Raw genomic sequence first — 17,320 nt, forward strand, 5'->3', positions numbered from 1 at the left:
AGTTTGTCTACACTGAACTATAGTTTGTCTACACTGAACTATACCGACAACCTTTTACAAAGAAAAAGGACCGCCTACATTGACATCACCTTTTTTATACTATGTTGTCCCACACTAAAAGTTATCTTCACTAACACCTGCTCTTCACTAAAAGCTTGAAATGCCAATGAGAGGCTTTCCAACACAAGACTGGCACTGCTCAGGCATGGCTGTCCTACAGGACATGGCCTCCTGTTCCTCGGCCTCCCAAAGCACAGTTGGAAGAAGACCCAACCACAAGTCATCTCCGTGGCAAGAGGGACACCAAGAAGGAGAGCGCCCAGGTCTACTACCCTGGTGTCCCTCTTGCCACCTCGGTGGCATCTCTAGGTCTACACGGGGCAAGGCCCTGCTTACACTTCCTCCAAGGTGCGTCAAGTCCCAGTGCTCGCTCTGATGCCCCCAATATCCCCAGAGGCATTATGCCTTACAAAGGCAAAACGCCTCCAGGCACTGCCACTCAACCAAGGCACTCTTCCCCCTTCCCAGTGTGGCTCAGACTTTTAGGAGTCATAATTGAGCCCCATGGGCCTGATTCTGAGCTCAGTGAATTTATCAGTTTAACTGTATCATTCCTTATTAGTGTGCCTATTACCATAATATCTTTGTGCTCTCTATCTCAAGCTTCACCAATGGAAAATTCTGACATTAATGGAAATGCACTTAAGTTTACGCAACTGAGAGATCTGAATCTGGCCCAGTAAGTAGGAATAAAAAAAAATAATAAAGATAAGAATCACGTCTTGTAGTAACTACCAAAAAACAGCTAGGACGCCCTCTGAGTAAATCTGCACTGCATTAGAGTACACCACAACATTGCAGATGCCAGCGCAAATGCACCACCTCCCAGATCCATAGCACAGTTGAGGATACAGCTATTTTACCTTCACTGGTAACTTGCAGTAGTTAGCACTACTAGTCAGTGTTCATCGGAAGGAGCTTTTGGTTAAGGAAGACACTGCGTTGACTTAGCTTCACATTCCTGTGATCTTTAGTTTGTCACATTTATAGAAACTGAATTCACTACAGTGGAAAGAGACATTTCGGGTCAATTCACTAAACAGGGATACACTGTGAGCTCTCGATGACTCTTGTAACAAGCCTTACATTGAGTAGATCCATCAATCCTTATATGGGAAATCTAAAGTGTAGATACCAAAGATTAGGTATCAAAGATCAAGACGTACAGGTGGTTTATGCAGGAAAGTTATTGAGCTGAAGAGATGGAGTAGAGAAACTTGCAAATGGCAAAGAAAATGGCAAAGAAAAACGCCATAAATCTGTGTTAGATCAGATCCACCTTCCAATTGCAATGAYAAAAAAAAGATATTTTCTGAGAAAATCTGTTATGGCATCATAAGTAAAAAAGCACACTGAATCCTAGATATTTTAAAAATGTTACCATATCCTTCTAGTTTAAAAAGATATCAAACATCTCAAAATAATCTCAAGTAGTTATTTTTAAATGGCATTYAAAATAAGTGTTTGAGAATATACTTTACATTCACTTTTTGCATTTGATGACAAAATTCATTCAAAATTCAACTTCACTTGGTTGTTATATCCCGTTTAGTTTCTTCAGTAGATCTCTGAGGATCATTTTTACCCAACGAGTAACAAATATTACCAGTATTACCAAATAAGCTTGGTGATACTGGTTATAAAGCCACAAAAAAATTACAGGGCTGCTGTTATACAGCCTTAGAGTTTTGAGTTAATTTTTGATAATTTTCCTTCAACAGCTTATTTTGTTTTTAGGGTTGTTTTTTAGTTCAAATGTGAGGATACATTTTATGTCCACCCAGATTTCCAAAGTCTCTTGCTAAAAGCAAACATTTCAAGTAATTCTGAAGCAAAATATAAGTTCTCTATTCTGTCTGTCTGTACCTATGAAATCTTGGTATTGTAAAAGGTGGCAAAACTCAGATTGACTTTATCCAAATCCTCATCTTTTTGTCAGTATTAGTTGTGGAAATACCAAGAATCACTCTCAAACCTATGGGAAATATGGAACAAAAGAAATATTTCCCGTGTGACCTCTATATAGCAAAACAAACTGTAAGATTCCTGCTGTAGACTTTTAAATTAAGTATAAAATTAAAGAACTTTCAACCTACAGAGATTGAAATAAAGGCATTTTGCTTTTAAGAACTCTTTTAAGGGTATATTATAGATGAAGACATCCAAACATTTAAGCATTAAAGTAGGTAAAGGCAAATAGCTAAGGTTTTACCCTGCCTGTAGTCTTTTTTCTGACCAAAACCTGTGACTGAACTCAAATGGCAAATTTGCCCTTGTACAACCTGCAGTATCAGGCTTATAATTCAGTTCCAGTAAACTCTCCCTTTTACAAAGCCAAAAGGAAGCTGGAATGTAGTTTGAGTTTCACATACAAAACTATATAATTTATGTCAGAATACAGGTTTCAGGGATTGCTTTTTCTTTAAAAAAAAATAATCATATATAGGAAGTAACAGTGCAATACCAGTTGGTTGTGTGAGACTCTTACCTTGTCTTTCTTCAAACGTATTTAAAGAAAAGCTCTCCAGTTTTTAAGAGGATAAACCAAAAAGGGATAAGTACTTCATGACGGGAAGCAGATCCCGCAGCATTCCATGCAGATCTCCAAACAATCGGAGGACTCGCAACAGGCGTCCATTATGCCGCAGTCCATGTCACAGGGGCAGTTACAGTCATCCCCCATCTCGTCCCCGCAGCAACAGCAGCAGGCCTCCGACGTGCAGATGCCGCAGGATGCTTGTCCCAGAACTATGTTGCAGAGGGTGAGAAATTCACAGAACAAGCAAGCCAGGATGCAGTGAACGCAGCAATCTGCACAGGTACCAGGTCAGGGGAATAGCATACATTAAGAAGAAAAAGAAAAAAATAAAAGAAAAAGAAAAGGAAAAAAGTTATTATGTCATTCTAAATACAATTGTATTTATTGTACAAATCTACTTTTACTGTCTATAATTTACTAGGTGAAACAGCAACGTTATTATCTTCAGTTCTAAAACCCCTACAGCAGGCCCGTGAGAAAAAACAAGTCCTAACATCCAAAAGCGACTTTCAACCTCTCCCAGTGCATCCTGCCTTCTCAAAACTGTTTTGCTGACTTGATGATCATGAAGGAAAGCAAGGGAGTTATCACAACACAACATTTTTGCTTTCTTTACAGTATTACTCACACCTTAAGTACAGTGTAACAGCATGTTATATGCATACRTGACAACAATATATGAAATATTCAKTTGACATGTTTTTCTTGTTGTGAGAACAAACATTATGTTCACTGCTTGAACAGCTCAAAAGAAAATGAAAATTTAAAAATGCAAGAAATCTGCAGGCTAAAGACGACAGTTCTTTCCTAGCCCCCTTCCTAGTTTTTATTCCTGTCTACTGCTTGGAAGACTTGAATTCCCTTTCTCACTGAAGGATAAGAAAACCACCTCAGAGGTTCTGGGATGTGGCTCAGCCTCATCACATCCCTTTCCTTTCTCTATACTCGGCATTAGGCCACTATGAGGCAACACATTAAGGTATAAGAACCTTTCATCTGACCAAGTACCGATGCTATGTTGTTACAATTCACAGGCTGCAGACTTGTGATAGGGGAATGTCCGGGATTATTGGCAGCAGTAACACCAAGCCACCTAAACATCTTTATTTTACTAACACCGATGGAGTAAGGTTGGCAAATATCTTGGTTGACGCTAAGTAAATCTACAGGTGTGGAAACTGTGACTGTGTGGTAGGGTGGCCTTAGAGGTGACTTGATATGGATACTCACAGCAGTGCCATGACAGAAGGGGACAGTTCAACACTGCCTGCAAAATCTGTCCCAGGAAGCAAAGTAACTAGGTAARCCCTTAGCCCACACGATGCTCCATAATCCTGCAGATTGATTCCTCTGTGCTAAAGTCAGACACAGATTGGGAATATCTGTACTGCAATGTGCTCACAGTCATCACGTACATATCGAAAACATGTCAAAAAAAAAAAAAAAAAAAAAAAAAAAAAAAAAAAAAAAAAAAAAAAAAAAAAGGAAAAGGAAACAACAACAGGAAAACTAGGAAGAAATAACCCTCAGAAACTCTGTGTCATTCCACAGGAAACAAGACTGAGAGAGGAAAATGCAGGAAAGATGGAGCTGTTTTAAAGAAAGTAGTAGCCTGTGTTAAAAGGCGGCTTTTTCTGAACAAGTGCTGTGGCTGCACAAATGACCTTCAGTGAAAGCCCAGAAGAAGGGTGAAATAAAGCAAGGCAGTATCAGATCACTGTAGAGGACCAAAGCCAGACCAAGAGCAATTAATTAGCTGGTTGTCATGGAGATGGTGTTAAATTTGCGCAGGTACAACCTCCTTTCAGATTTTCTTTTAATATGAAGGAAAAAGACAAAGAAGCTAAGAGTTGTATCTAAGAAGCCTTCAGATTTCAGAAACTGATTTACTTTTATTATTTTTCTTTCTTGAAAGAAGTTGCTGAAAAAAACCCAAATAATAAAATTTAAAAATGTAAACAAATTCTGTCCTATGAATGTCTTCTTAATCAAAACATCAGAAAAAAAAATGTGAGCAGTAAAAATAAGAAAATCTTGCTGGACCCATGCAGGAATATGTAAAAATTACATATTTGGGGGCATTTTGATGAGTAAGGGACAGAGCTTGTAAGTTAATCAATAGACTGCACTAAAAAACACTTTCTGGTCCCACAAAAAACTTTTCCCTTAAACCTACAAGTCTTTACACTAGTAGACACTTGGAGGCTCTTTCTTTCCATCTCTTTCACTGACTGAAATAAGGAAAGGGTTTATTTATCTATATTATGATTTGTTTCTGTCTGAATTGCAAAATACATTTTCCACTTACAAAATCTTTACGTAACATTTTTCCCATGATTTTACTTAACATACATAAACACTTTATGTGAAGTTGAGATACCATTTTCTGCTCTCTTCATTCTCTCAGTGACTCATTCATAAAATGAACAAAAGGTCTAACCAACAGTTCAAGGGCATATCTGAAATAATCATGCTTTTGTTTTTGTTTCTTGTTTTTTTTTTTTTTTTTTTCATTTTAATGGCTTTTAATAGTTAGCCTGACAGAAATTATTCAATGGACAGAGAGCATGCTGTTATCTAACCCCACCTAACCCACTGAATTCAGAATTATGAGTCTGAATATTCATAATACATACTGGACAAAATAAAAGGGTACCAGAACCATTTCTTCCACACATTACACTTACTAGCTTCTTTTCTGTAGATAAATTTAYAAGGAAAAGTAGAAGATATAGCAACAGTGGTTCCTGCAATGGCAGTAAGAAAACTTAAGGCAACGTGCTAAACACATCTAAACATATCAACATGCTAAAGAAAACTCACATATCCTTATCTGGTACCAATATTCATACCTAAAAAAACTACTTCCCTTGGTTGCTGTTTTGGGCTCTCCTGTTCAGTGAAATMCAGCCATGAAGAATTTGCTATGTAAAACTGACTCCAAACAAGACAAGGTAGTTCTTTCTTCAGTACTATATTGGAGACTGCTAAAATATATTCTGCTTCCTCTTAATACTAGACCAGTTCCAGGACCAAAGAGACTATYTTAAATTACAGATCAATTTACTTCTAAAAACAATTCTAACATGTTAACAATAAGGACTATACTTCAAAAACTGCCMATACAGTTTTCAGTGGAGTTACTTCTACTCTTTAACCTTGCTGCATTAAGATCCTAATAGACTTTGCAGATGAGCCTGTAGTGGAACACATTAATCCAACTGGAACAAAATTTAATTAATATTTTTGAAATAGATATGAATAAAAATAAAGAATATTCAGTGATCTTTATTGCTGAGACAGTTTTTTTGAAACTAAGGATATTCTAGTATTTTGTTTTGCTGGTGAAATGATATTAGTTACATTAAACAGAAGCCAACTTAAAAGCATCTWTTTGTAGCTGTTCTTGAGCTGCTGCTCAAGAACAAAACTGTTTRGCCTTGATATTCATGATGAATTACCATGGATAAATGTCTGTTGTCCAAGCTTTTTGAGGTTTAAATTTTCACTTGGGTATTTTCACATAAAAAGAAGAAATCATCCCAAGTCTTATTACAGAAGCCCACCAACAAGAAAGAAGAACCTTCATCTCCACAGTTCCTTTCCTCGGGACTTCCAGACTTCAACACTGTCCCATAAGTCTCAAATTTCCATTGCTTTTCAATACTTTTAATACAAAGATGAAAATGTTGTCAGCTACACTTTACAGAGGACTATTTTGTGCGCATAAAACAAAAGAGTGTGTCTGCACTAGTTCTTTAATCAATTGCATCTGTGATTTCAGTTTATATCTAAGGGAAAAAAAAAAAAAAAAAAAAAGAGATAAGCTTTCAGGCATGCAAGCTTATCTCCAATTATCCTTCTGTTTTGACTGAGATGAAAGTTAGTTTTGCCACCCTCAAGTTAAAAGGGTCATCCCGTTTAGCATTTTTAAATACCAGTATAAGTAAGGCTGTCTCCTTAGTCCTTTGGAACTGGCCCAAAAGTTAAAGATATGTTAGGGAATTTTGTGAGAACTCGTATGCAATGCCAAGGCAAACGGGAACCCAACCAATGCATACAAGATTTGCCTTTTGGATCTATGCTCACAGCCAGCTACTCTGTGCTAATTGAATCAGAGTGTAACAGGTACATACAACATCTACTTTAAATGGGTAATAAATAATACTTCAGAAAACCCAAGAAGTAGCTTAAAATCCCTTAAAACTGTTTATCCACTGTTATTCAAAGCCCAAAGGGTTTCACGTTAAATCTAATTCCAGTTATAACAGGAATTATAACAGGCTCATTACAGCCTGTTATATATCCAGTTATAGCAGTCTCATTAAGGGAAAAGAATGCAACAAGAAAACAACATGAATTTAGTTTTTATGCATGAAAATGTTTTGAAACATACGCCACTGGYAAGGATTTTTTATCCCTAATACTTTTACAGGCAGGCATTACTCTCATGTCTAATTGCCTTTAAATCCAGAAATATCTAACTCTCTTAGTTCGACTTTCCTTTTATCACCTCCCCTTCATTTTTGCAAGAACGCGCCGCTCTCCTTACGACACAGATTTTAAGAGAACTATCATGTGCCCATTTAAACTGCACAAGATCAGCAAAAGTTAAACTGAGAAAYGTACAGAAAACACACACGCGGGCTGATCTGTGCTGCTTTTGTAATGCTTGACACTAACCTGTCACAAACTGACCCAGTAAGCTTTCATGCCAGGCAGGCAGGTCACACACAATAAAAGGCTCCCATGTCTATAATGGTAAATAAGCTCACTTAGAGAACGCTGACCTTGGTCCGCTTTTCACTAACTATATTCACAGAGTTCAGACAACTCCAAACAAATCTCCAGGCACTCCGCTGTCTCGCAGCGAGCATCAAAAAGGGCAAAACCGCCATCAAAGTGGCAGTCGAGGTCCGCAGCGGGGCCTCCTCATGGCCCGTGCGCTGCCCTGAACACGAGTCTCAGCAGGCGCCATGAGCTCCCTGCAGACAGCGGGAGCCGGCCCGCGGTCGCCACTCGCCACGGGCAGGGCACGGGCTGAGGGGAGCCGAACGGCTGCACGTTAAATAAATGTGCACATAAAAACGCCCGCGAAGAGCGCGGGAGCTGCGGCGGCCGCTGCAGACCTGGCCGTGCGGCCTCGTCGCCGTCTCRGGCCTTGCGGAATGGCCGCTGCGCCCAGGAGAGCGCCAGGGGGAATCGGGGTAGACTGAAAGAACAAGTCTCGTATGCTGCAGCTGCCACTAGGTGACAGGGTGGCGTTTAGACGGCTGCAGGGGGAAACAAAATTATAAATCAAAAGATTGCTCTTCTCATTGGTGGCCAGCGATAGGACAAGGGGAAATGGGCATAAGCTGAAACACAGGCAGTTCCATCTCCAGGTGAGGAGGAACTTCTTTCCTGTGAGGGTGATGGAGCAGTGGAACAGGCTGCCCAAGGGAGGTTGTAGAGTCTCCTTCTCTGGAGGTCTTCAAAACCCGCCTGGATGCCACCCTGTGCCGCATGCTCTAGGTGTGCCTGTGGGAGCAGGAAGGTTGGACTAGATGATCTCTAGAGGTCCCTTCCAACCTTGAATATTCTGTGATTCTGTGATAGTTGATATCTAATGGTTTTGAAATTCAAAAGGATTGCGTTTCTCTCGATTGAGAATTTTAAAATGGTGCCCGAACAGGCAAGATGCATTGTAAAGCAAAAAGAAACTTTCATCATCATACTCTTGTATGCTAAACTCTTAAGGAGAATAATTATGTCCTGTTTGGAACCTATAGAAATATTAAGAAAAATGCCAATTTAAAATACATAAGGCTTCCTTAGAACCTGTATCTTTCATTCCCATTGCTCAACACTACCTATCCTATGCAAAAACATACACCCCATGCTAAGTAAAAGTTGACTGAAATCTGTTTTTCAGGCAATGTAAACCCAAAGAAAACTATGGTACTTCAAATAGAGGTCAGTTATTAAGTTATTATTATTATTATTATTATTATTACGAGAAGTACTCTCTTTTATACATACATGCATACATTGCTTCTTAAGGCCTTGGCTCAACACAAAGGTTTTTTGATGGATTTGTTCTCTCTTCAGTTAAGACATCAGTATCACTTTGGATGCTCTAACAGATAAATACAGTCAACAGCATGAGCCAAATAGCTTCCTGCCACTTCTATACCTRGATTCAACATCTAGAACAAGATGATGAAGTTCATATATATACACATATATATTATATATATGCATAAATATACGTGTGTGTGTGTGTGTGTATGGAAATTAAACAAAAACAGATGATTCAAACGAACCTTGACATTTTGAATTTTAAATGTCTGAATTTAAAAAATATCCGTTGGGTAAAACTTGTGCACTGCATCTCCCAGGTCAGCAGCACGGGCTACACAATCCAGGAGGTGGCTCGAGCCCTGCTCCTGTAAAAGCACCAGCACTGACCGAAACCTGGCAATGGGCCTTGCTCGCATCCATCATTCCCCCACATTCCACAGGCTTCCTTCCTCTGCCTCACTCTTCCATCTAATCCAGTCACATGTTCTGCCACATGTTCTTAAAGCTCACAAGGTGCAGTCTATAGTACAAATGGAAATGTTGTGCATTTCTTTTTTGTTTGCTCTTTGTTTTTTTACAGTTGCACTAGGGCTGACTAGTACTTTGAAGAACAATGACAACAATTCTGACCTTCTTCATGAAAAGGTGTGATCTCCTAGTTAAAATAACATCGGACTTCAGCTTTCTAGTGTATATAATGAAATCTGCACTACATGAAGCAGCATGCGGCATCTGCTGACTTTTTAAATGAATGCCTAAATACCCTTCTGCACAGTTTGGATCTTTCTGTTCTGTCAATAGATACTACTTCCTAGGCCAAAATAACTACCAGCAGCCAAAATAACTAGTGACCAGATGGGCTTACTAAGCATCACAAACAGGTGTGGTGCTGCAAAAATACTCACATCTTGAGAAGAAACATAAACATTGAAACTTTGGGGAAGGAGGAAGGAGCCGAGGAAGACATTTTCTCTTTGCTAAGGTCTAAACTAAAAGAGAGATAACCAGATATCTCCCTTTACTGATGTAAAAACATATAGTCTTCAGTATAGTGTCACAACTTCTGAAAATTACTGCACACACACAATTTATCTTTGTGTTCACCTCAGTCTTTGCTTCATTGGGTCTGTCATCCTAAAGCTCTTGTGTATATTTTCCTTTACTACAGAAACTCTCTGGGCTCCTTACTCACTTTTATTCCTAAGTTTCTCATCGTCATCAATCGTACTTTGATATTGATGGCTCTCTCCTTGAAACTTTTTTCCTCTATCTATTCTCAAGTCTTACTTGTTCTTAGATATTCTTATTGCTGCATCTTACACAGCTATTCTGGTGTCTTATAGTCTTAAATATATAGTCTTAAATAACTATGTTATTCTGAAACAAAGACTTTTAAGTTCAAGAAAGAAGCACTTCTGAGAATAAACTCAATTTCTTTTCTCTGGCGACTCTAATTCACATTTAAAAAAAAAAGTTCTCCTCCTGAATGGAAATACAGCAGCACTCAAGGTGGAAGAGAGAGCAGACAAGAAAAAAAAAAAAGTTATGTATTATAATACAAATTTCCAAGTTATCCATAAGGAATCACAAAGTTTTTGCATTATAGTGAACTGAAACATCTGAAAGCATGCAAATTAGCATGTCTTTCTACTGAAATTAACTGTACACTACRGCAAATTAAAACATCTGAGTTAACTTCAGCTGATTATTCAGTATTCACAGTATACAGTACTCAACTGACCATGCTAGGGCCTCTACTTGTGCACCTTATCTAACAATTCAGTGATAATAGAACAAATCAAGTATATATTGATATTTTGTGTAAGGTACCAGTTTGATATAAATATTTCTAATAGCCTACACTTCCCCCATGCAGCCCCATAGAGGGAACTGCAGACAAGCTGAAGAAACTATCAGAAGGTTTGTTCACAACTACATGCAGATTTAAGAACCCAAGTATAAAAGTCTGAGAGAGAACTGTAAAGCAAAATAAAACTGCAAAAAGAAAACATTTCTTTTTAACATATATTAATTTGTAGGCAGTACTTGTACCCTACATTTTAATTGCTACACGGTAAAATTTGTGCTTCCCTGAAGACTGGCAACACAAAAGCAAGAGACACTAACAGGGATGGGCTATGCTATTCAGAACATATATTTAAGTTTCCATGTTCAAAAGGAGCATATTAAAAGATTAGTTGTACAGTGTTGAATATATTTAACCTTAGGTGCTAGACAAGTCAAGAGACTACAAGTGATAGCAAGGATTACCCTGTATATCTGTACTTTGCTAGTATATATTTGTGGCAGCTTGAAAATGTAATGTAGTTACCTATTACATAATGTCTTCAAAAATACCCACACTTCTGACTGTACATTAAAAAAAATGCAATTTGCAATTTCATGCAACTTATAATCACAGTCATGTGTTGGATACTAAAATCTGAGATTAGAATTTAGAGCTAAATCTRAAGATAACAATGTCTTTTTCTTCAGTTATTCAACTATTTGATACAATCACTGTGAAGACCACTAAAAAAAAAATCCCTACTGATTAAACTTATTTTAATGTAATTTTAGAAGGCAAAGGAAGATTTTACTTAAAAAAAATAAAAAAGGAATGACTCATGAACAAGATATGCACTGTCTCTTTAGAACTCAAGAATTTYTTTTTCAGAGGCTGAATTTCTTGAATTTAGGGTCTTGCAGTTTATATCAGTTATGTAAACAACTCTTGATTAACATCTTTTCAATACTGCACAAAGAGCCTATGAAAAATACCAGGATTGAGGATGAAGTATATTTCACATAACAGAAAGAGATAAAGGGATATGGAAAAGCACAAACTCTGAATTTGAGAAACTCTAGAGAGCTAAATGCACAACAGAAAAACAACAGTAAGTTGTTGAGGGTATATATGAAACCTCAGCAAGGAGGAGTAGGATGTGGAACAGTTTRAGTGATGCTCCTCCTCATATTATTACTCAGATTATCACTCAGTGGTTTGACTGATGGAGTTCAAGCCCAGAGAAGTCTCTCTTCTGACTCTTTCCTCTCACCTAGGCTGAGCATCTCCCCATTTCTCTGCCCAGCACACTCTCCCTAGAGTGTATCTTTGCTAGCATCCCCAGAGCTCTTTAACCAGTCTCATCTATGCATCTTACTCACATGCTGAAAGAAAGTCAAACCAGTAAAATTTGTAAAGAATTTTACAAAAAGAAGGGTGCAGAAAGAAGAGTTTCTGCACCCTTGTTGATATGGGCAGCTATGAAGCCTTCAAGTATAATTAGTGCTAATGGGAAAGCAGTGGATCGTGGACAAGCTCAGGAACTCTGGGATCATTACAGTAATTGCAAGCGGGGAAAACACATACAGCTAAAATGTAAGGAAAAATATTTACTTTTGCTTACTCAAGTTGTGCATAGGGACCATGAAGTTTTTCATTTCAATTATTTACAGCCTAAATATAATACACAGCACATTTACCTTCAAAGCACAAATCCAAACTTGTGGTCATATCATGGCTAGTCAGAATATCTGCTAACAGAACATTTTCAAAAGCAAACTCTATCTTCATTTAAACTACCATCAGTGGAATTAAGTAATTACTATGTTTTGAGTTAGTGCTTTAACATTATCTCTAGCATATCCATGATGGTGTTGACAGGAGTTTCTGAGAGTTAAGGATACTAACCTAGAGATACTAAAACATTATCAGACTATGGTGGCCCAATGTTTGAAAGCAAGAAATCTCCCACTGCTTCAATTTCCTTCAAATACTTAATATTTTCCTTTGGGGAAGTAACTTGTGTTTTATCATAATGATTTCTATTTGCTTCTGGAGCATGAGTCATGCTCTTCAATTATTTTCAGTTGATTGTGTAATTATTAGTGAGAACGGGGCTTGGCTAGTCTTTATTCATTTTTTTCCTTTTTTTTTTTTTTAATAAGAATTTTTGCTTACCTTCAGGTGAAGTACCCGGCTTTTGAGAAAACGCAGAGCTTATTTTGCTCTTCTTGCTGCTGTCACTGTTGACAGACAAGGTGGACTGGATTTTCCTGTGCATTTTTTCTGAAACGGGAGCTGAAAGTTTTCTGCTGTCCRCCGGCATGTGCTTGGCCCCACTGTGGATGCCACTGCCATTGCTCAGACCYGCGTGACCATTTTGTATCTTGCCAGTTTCTTCCTCACCCCTTTCCAGTGCTGAAGTATTTGGCTGAGGCAAACGTTGAGGTTGTGCTTAAAATGAAAGCGAAAGAAAGGGTTAATTTAAATTTCATATTGATAATGGAACGCATTAGGGCTGGACTGGGAAGGCAACGAAACATGGCAATGGAGGAAGGGAAGGGCAGAGGCTGCCCAGCCTGCGGCCTTCGGAGGTGCCCTCAGCAGCACAGAGGGACCCGCCGCCAGGCAGGAATGCTGCTCTTGAGGCATTTTGCTCACAGCATTTTGACCCTAAACTCAACGAGAATCATGGACTTCTATGAAAGAAACAAAACCAAAACAGAACAAAACAGCTAAAGTATTCGGGAAGCGGATGCAGGGATCCAGTGAGCATCAGGGACATCGACTCGAACACCACTAAAAAGATACCTATGGCATCCCCCAACCCCTGGATCACATTCTCAATTCAAAAGCACAATTTGAAAAATGACCATAATGGGTTACTAAGGGGTTTTAATGACTACAAACTGAAACAGTCCAAGTAAAAATCATAAAAACTGCCACGCTAGGGCTCTGCAGAGGTCTGGCTGGGACTCCAAGAGTGCTTGTTGTGAAATCATCCTAATGACATGGCACAAAATGCGACCGTTCGTTAGTGGGTACCATATCATGAAGGAGAGTGCTTTTTAACAACATGGGAAATACATTTTCTAAAGTTGGTATCATAAGAAAATAAAAGATACAGCTTTTCATGTAATGCTTTGTAGTAAAAAGACTGCTCACCAACTTAAGATTCATGTTTTAAATGAAGACTTACATCTAAAACTAATTAAACTACACACATAGTAATAGACTAAGATTTCTTTGTCAAAAAATACCAGCCTGATAACTAATCAAAATAGTATGGTATGACGCTTGGATGTACAGAGGTCTTCACACAGTCGAAAATTTAACCATTTATATATTTAATGTGAGGGAAAAAGCCTAAATTTTAGAGAACTCTGGGCTGAGGAGAGATGAGACAGCATCTGTAGGAAAGGGAAAGGGAAACCAGGAGCTGCAGGACTGCAGCTCATTCCCTTTTCAGATGATTTATATCAGATTTCAGATGACTTCACAGTATAGTTTCCCATGTACATCACAACATTATGTCCAAGAACCAAGATAACCAAAGGCATAGATAATTATTTTCCTTTAAAAGAAACCACTACACTTATTACTTCAGACATAGGCGACCAAACATTTGGACAAATACTTCCAGGACAGCCAGACCAACACGGACTCCAAAAGAATTTGCCTAACAAACCCTCCACTCTCTCCTCTTCTCCAAGTCACTGACACACACCATCCTCAGACTGCTTCCTTCAACCATCACGATCTTGTCCTGATTAAAATTCAGATAAATCTTAAACTAACTTCAGGTCCTGTTCACAGACGGAGAGATTTTCCACTTAAGAGAGCCCCCGACAGTCTAAATACTGAAAAAAAAAAAAAAAAAAAAAAAAAAAGTAATTGTTTTTTCTTCTTGCCATTTGATTTTCTTAAGTCACCGTGGTCAAGATTTTGAGAAGACACTTGGACTGCCAACRTATTTATCTAGGTCAGAATAATCCTAATTGTAGCTGTTTTACAAAACTGAAAATTTCTTATTGCATTAAGAAAGGACTGGGTGAAACAAGTCTACTATTGACCTCCTTAACAACTTTACAGGAAAGACAAATACGATTCCTTTCCCCCTCCAGCAGTATCTAATCATGAATTTCCAGGCCAACACAGCAAGAGCATAAAACTATCCTGATACTTGATAATCTAACTGCTGCTCATAAAGTTTTGGATGGCAATCCTGTTGCTCTGCAGTTGCTGCTCCTTTCAATCTTGTATTAGGGCTTGCCAAACATATGAGGAGAAGCATAGGYAAAGGTATTTATTTGACTTTGGAATTAGGTTTTTCAACACCAGGAATCAAAAATTGTACTCCCTAAAATCCAGTGTTCATATCCGTAGCCCCCTACTCCCRGGCTTTATTTTCTTTATCCTGTATTCTGAAGTAATGTTTTTCATGCTCCACATGCGGACACTTTCCTCACATGATACCATGTAAGATTGCCAATTGTGGAGCTCCAGTTCCACCAAAAACCTAGAATTACCTGGGAGGGGTTAACCTTCCTCAATAACTAAAATTAATAGACTATGCTAAAAATTCTGTACATCTAGACACACTGTTTCTAAAACTGACAGGTATGACCTTTTTCAAGCCAGCTAAATTGGTGGTGGCAGCTTGCAATTGTTTGTGTATGTTTTGTGCTTTATTGCAAKACAATAACATGACAAATTACCTAATCTTCAATCTTCAAAAATATGTTTGTTTAATTTGTAGATAAATGGTTAAATCCTGAGGAATGTAAGCAAGCAGTTATTTGTTTTAACTTCTATAATTATTTTTACTAAGGTTCTCTCTCTTTTTTTAATAATCCTGCTCCCAAAGTACTCTTACTTCAGTCTTTTAGCATTAACATACAACTTTTTAGCTGACTGGCTTTAGAGTATTCACATGTGATGCACAGGTCAAATCAAAATGGAATAAAACCCCAAATGTATTAGTTATCTCAATTTAAATTTATTTTAACTTTATTGATAATTTTGCACTAGGGAGACTTGAATCTTATGGTTAAAACACACTTGAAACCAATTAGGAACCATATGACCGCATTCTAGCATAAAGAACAAAAGCAATTGACAGTTCCAAGATTAAGCCACAACTGCTCAGTTTAAAACAGAAATATTTTTACCTTATTTTTTAAAGGTTGTGTATATCTTAAAAAAAAAAAAAGAAAAAAGGTGTAATATGGGGAACGACACAATGCTTCTTAAAACACTGTGATACCCAGGGACTCTCACTCTCTCTTTAATGATCCACTGCTCTCATTCAGCTGTCTTTCTTTTTTCAAATCTTTACATATGTGACAGCTCTCAAAAGTAGACCATAGACCATCTGGCATTTTCAGAGGTGTAACTTGTGCAAATTCAGCTCTACTGGGAACACAATGCTATCTTCTGCCTGCGTTATAAAAGATACAATAGAATGTAGAACTTATGAGTTGTTTTGAATTATTCATTTTTTGCCTGTATATTCAAGAAATTTTACAAACTCTGCATTTTGTACTACATAATCACATGCGTTAAAGGTACAAAGAAACTTTTTGACACCTCTTTTCTACAGAAAGATGGCATTTTGTTTGATATGTGAACATTCAGCGCCTGTTATATCATTCTAAACAGGCCGTGTGCTGCTACAAAAGATCCCATTTTACACTCTATGTATGAGCAAAAATTTTATTCTTGATATTCAGTAACTAATGCAATACACATCAAAATTTCAAATGTGAGTTGTATGAACATTCAGCATCTTCAAATTAGGATGGCATTGGTCACTTACTATATGGTAAAGATTTAAAAAAAAATCATTCCTCATACAACATAGAAATATTGTCATTTTAAACATCCACAATGAATAGTTTCAAATGTCCTAAGAAATACTGTTCTTTTTAGGTTAATATGTTTTTAATCTTTAGCAAAACCGGTAGATTTAAGTCAATATTTTATACAGTGCTAACACTAGTGGATTTTCAATAAGAATGATAAATATTGGATTAATGATTCAATAGAGTGAATCTTTTTTGATAGAAAACTAGCAGATAATGTAGCTAGTAATAACTATACATGAATCTGCTGCCTGTGGAAAAGCAATAAAAAGGCAATATATTGCTATAGCATATAATCTATTAGTGCATTTCACTGCTTCCTTGTCACCGGCTTCCCTGCCAAGTGGGGCTTAATACATTAACTTCTGCTGTTACTTAACTGCCTTTGGAAAATTGTTTAATTGTGAATAAATATGTGTGGTGAATAAATATTAAAGTACTAAACACTCGCTATGATTTTGAGGCTTTGGACTATGAGGCACATTCTCATTTGCGCTGTGAAATGAGGCACATACACATGTACCCTGGTAATTACTTAAACCTCTGCAAACTACCCTTATGAGCACAATCCTGATGTATGCATTTACCAGGAAAATGTATGTAAACAGAGGGAAACTCTTTCAACAAAAACAGGCCAGTTAAACATATCATTAGGGATTTTAGACAACACACAAAAACATACCTAGAGAATACAGACTCCTTGGAGTCAAACTGAATCAAAAGAAAACATCGGGAGGAAGGAGGGAAAAAAAGAAAATAAAAAAGAGAGAGGCAGCTAATTAGTAGCCTCACATTTCAGTCACATTTCAAAAGCTTTTCCAAGGCTGCTCGTGCAACTGCCCATAGAGTTTACTACGCAGGTCAATGCCACCAACGAAGAAAATATTTGGCAGGTTGCAGCCTCGGTCACCTGAGCACGCACACGAGAGGGGAGAGAACATCTTTTTTCTTAGTTTATGACTCTACATCAGAACGCATTGAGGAAGCAACATTTCTGCAGGTGGGCTG

At 37.7% G+C, this 17,320-nt stretch overlaps 1 protein-coding gene across 1 annotated transcript in view; it reads right to left on the bottom strand.

Moving 5' to 3' along the window:
* Window positions 1-2,276: 2,276 nt before the first annotated feature.
* The window catches only part of MDFIC (MyoD family inhibitor domain containing), a 43,200-nt gene continuing 28,156 nt past the window's right edge, over window positions 2,277-17,320 (bottom strand). The window contains exons 4-5 of the mRNA XM_026033223.1: window positions 12,627-12,902; window positions 2,277-2,871 (exon numbers count right to left, since the gene is read on the bottom strand). Coding sequence (XP_025889008.1) covers window positions 2,624-2,871; window positions 12,627-12,902 — 524 coding nt within the window. The 3' untranslated portion in view covers window positions 2,277-2,623. The remainder of the gene's footprint in view (window positions 2,872-12,626; window positions 12,903-17,320) is intronic.

Source organism: Nothoprocta perdicaria, unplaced genomic scaffold (genome assembly GCF_003342845.1).
Source record: "Nothoprocta perdicaria isolate Ctin4 unplaced genomic scaffold, notPer1 scaffold_125, whole genome shotgun sequence".
Taxonomy (NCBI): domain Eukaryota; kingdom Metazoa; phylum Chordata; class Aves; order Tinamiformes; family Tinamidae; genus Nothoprocta; species Nothoprocta perdicaria.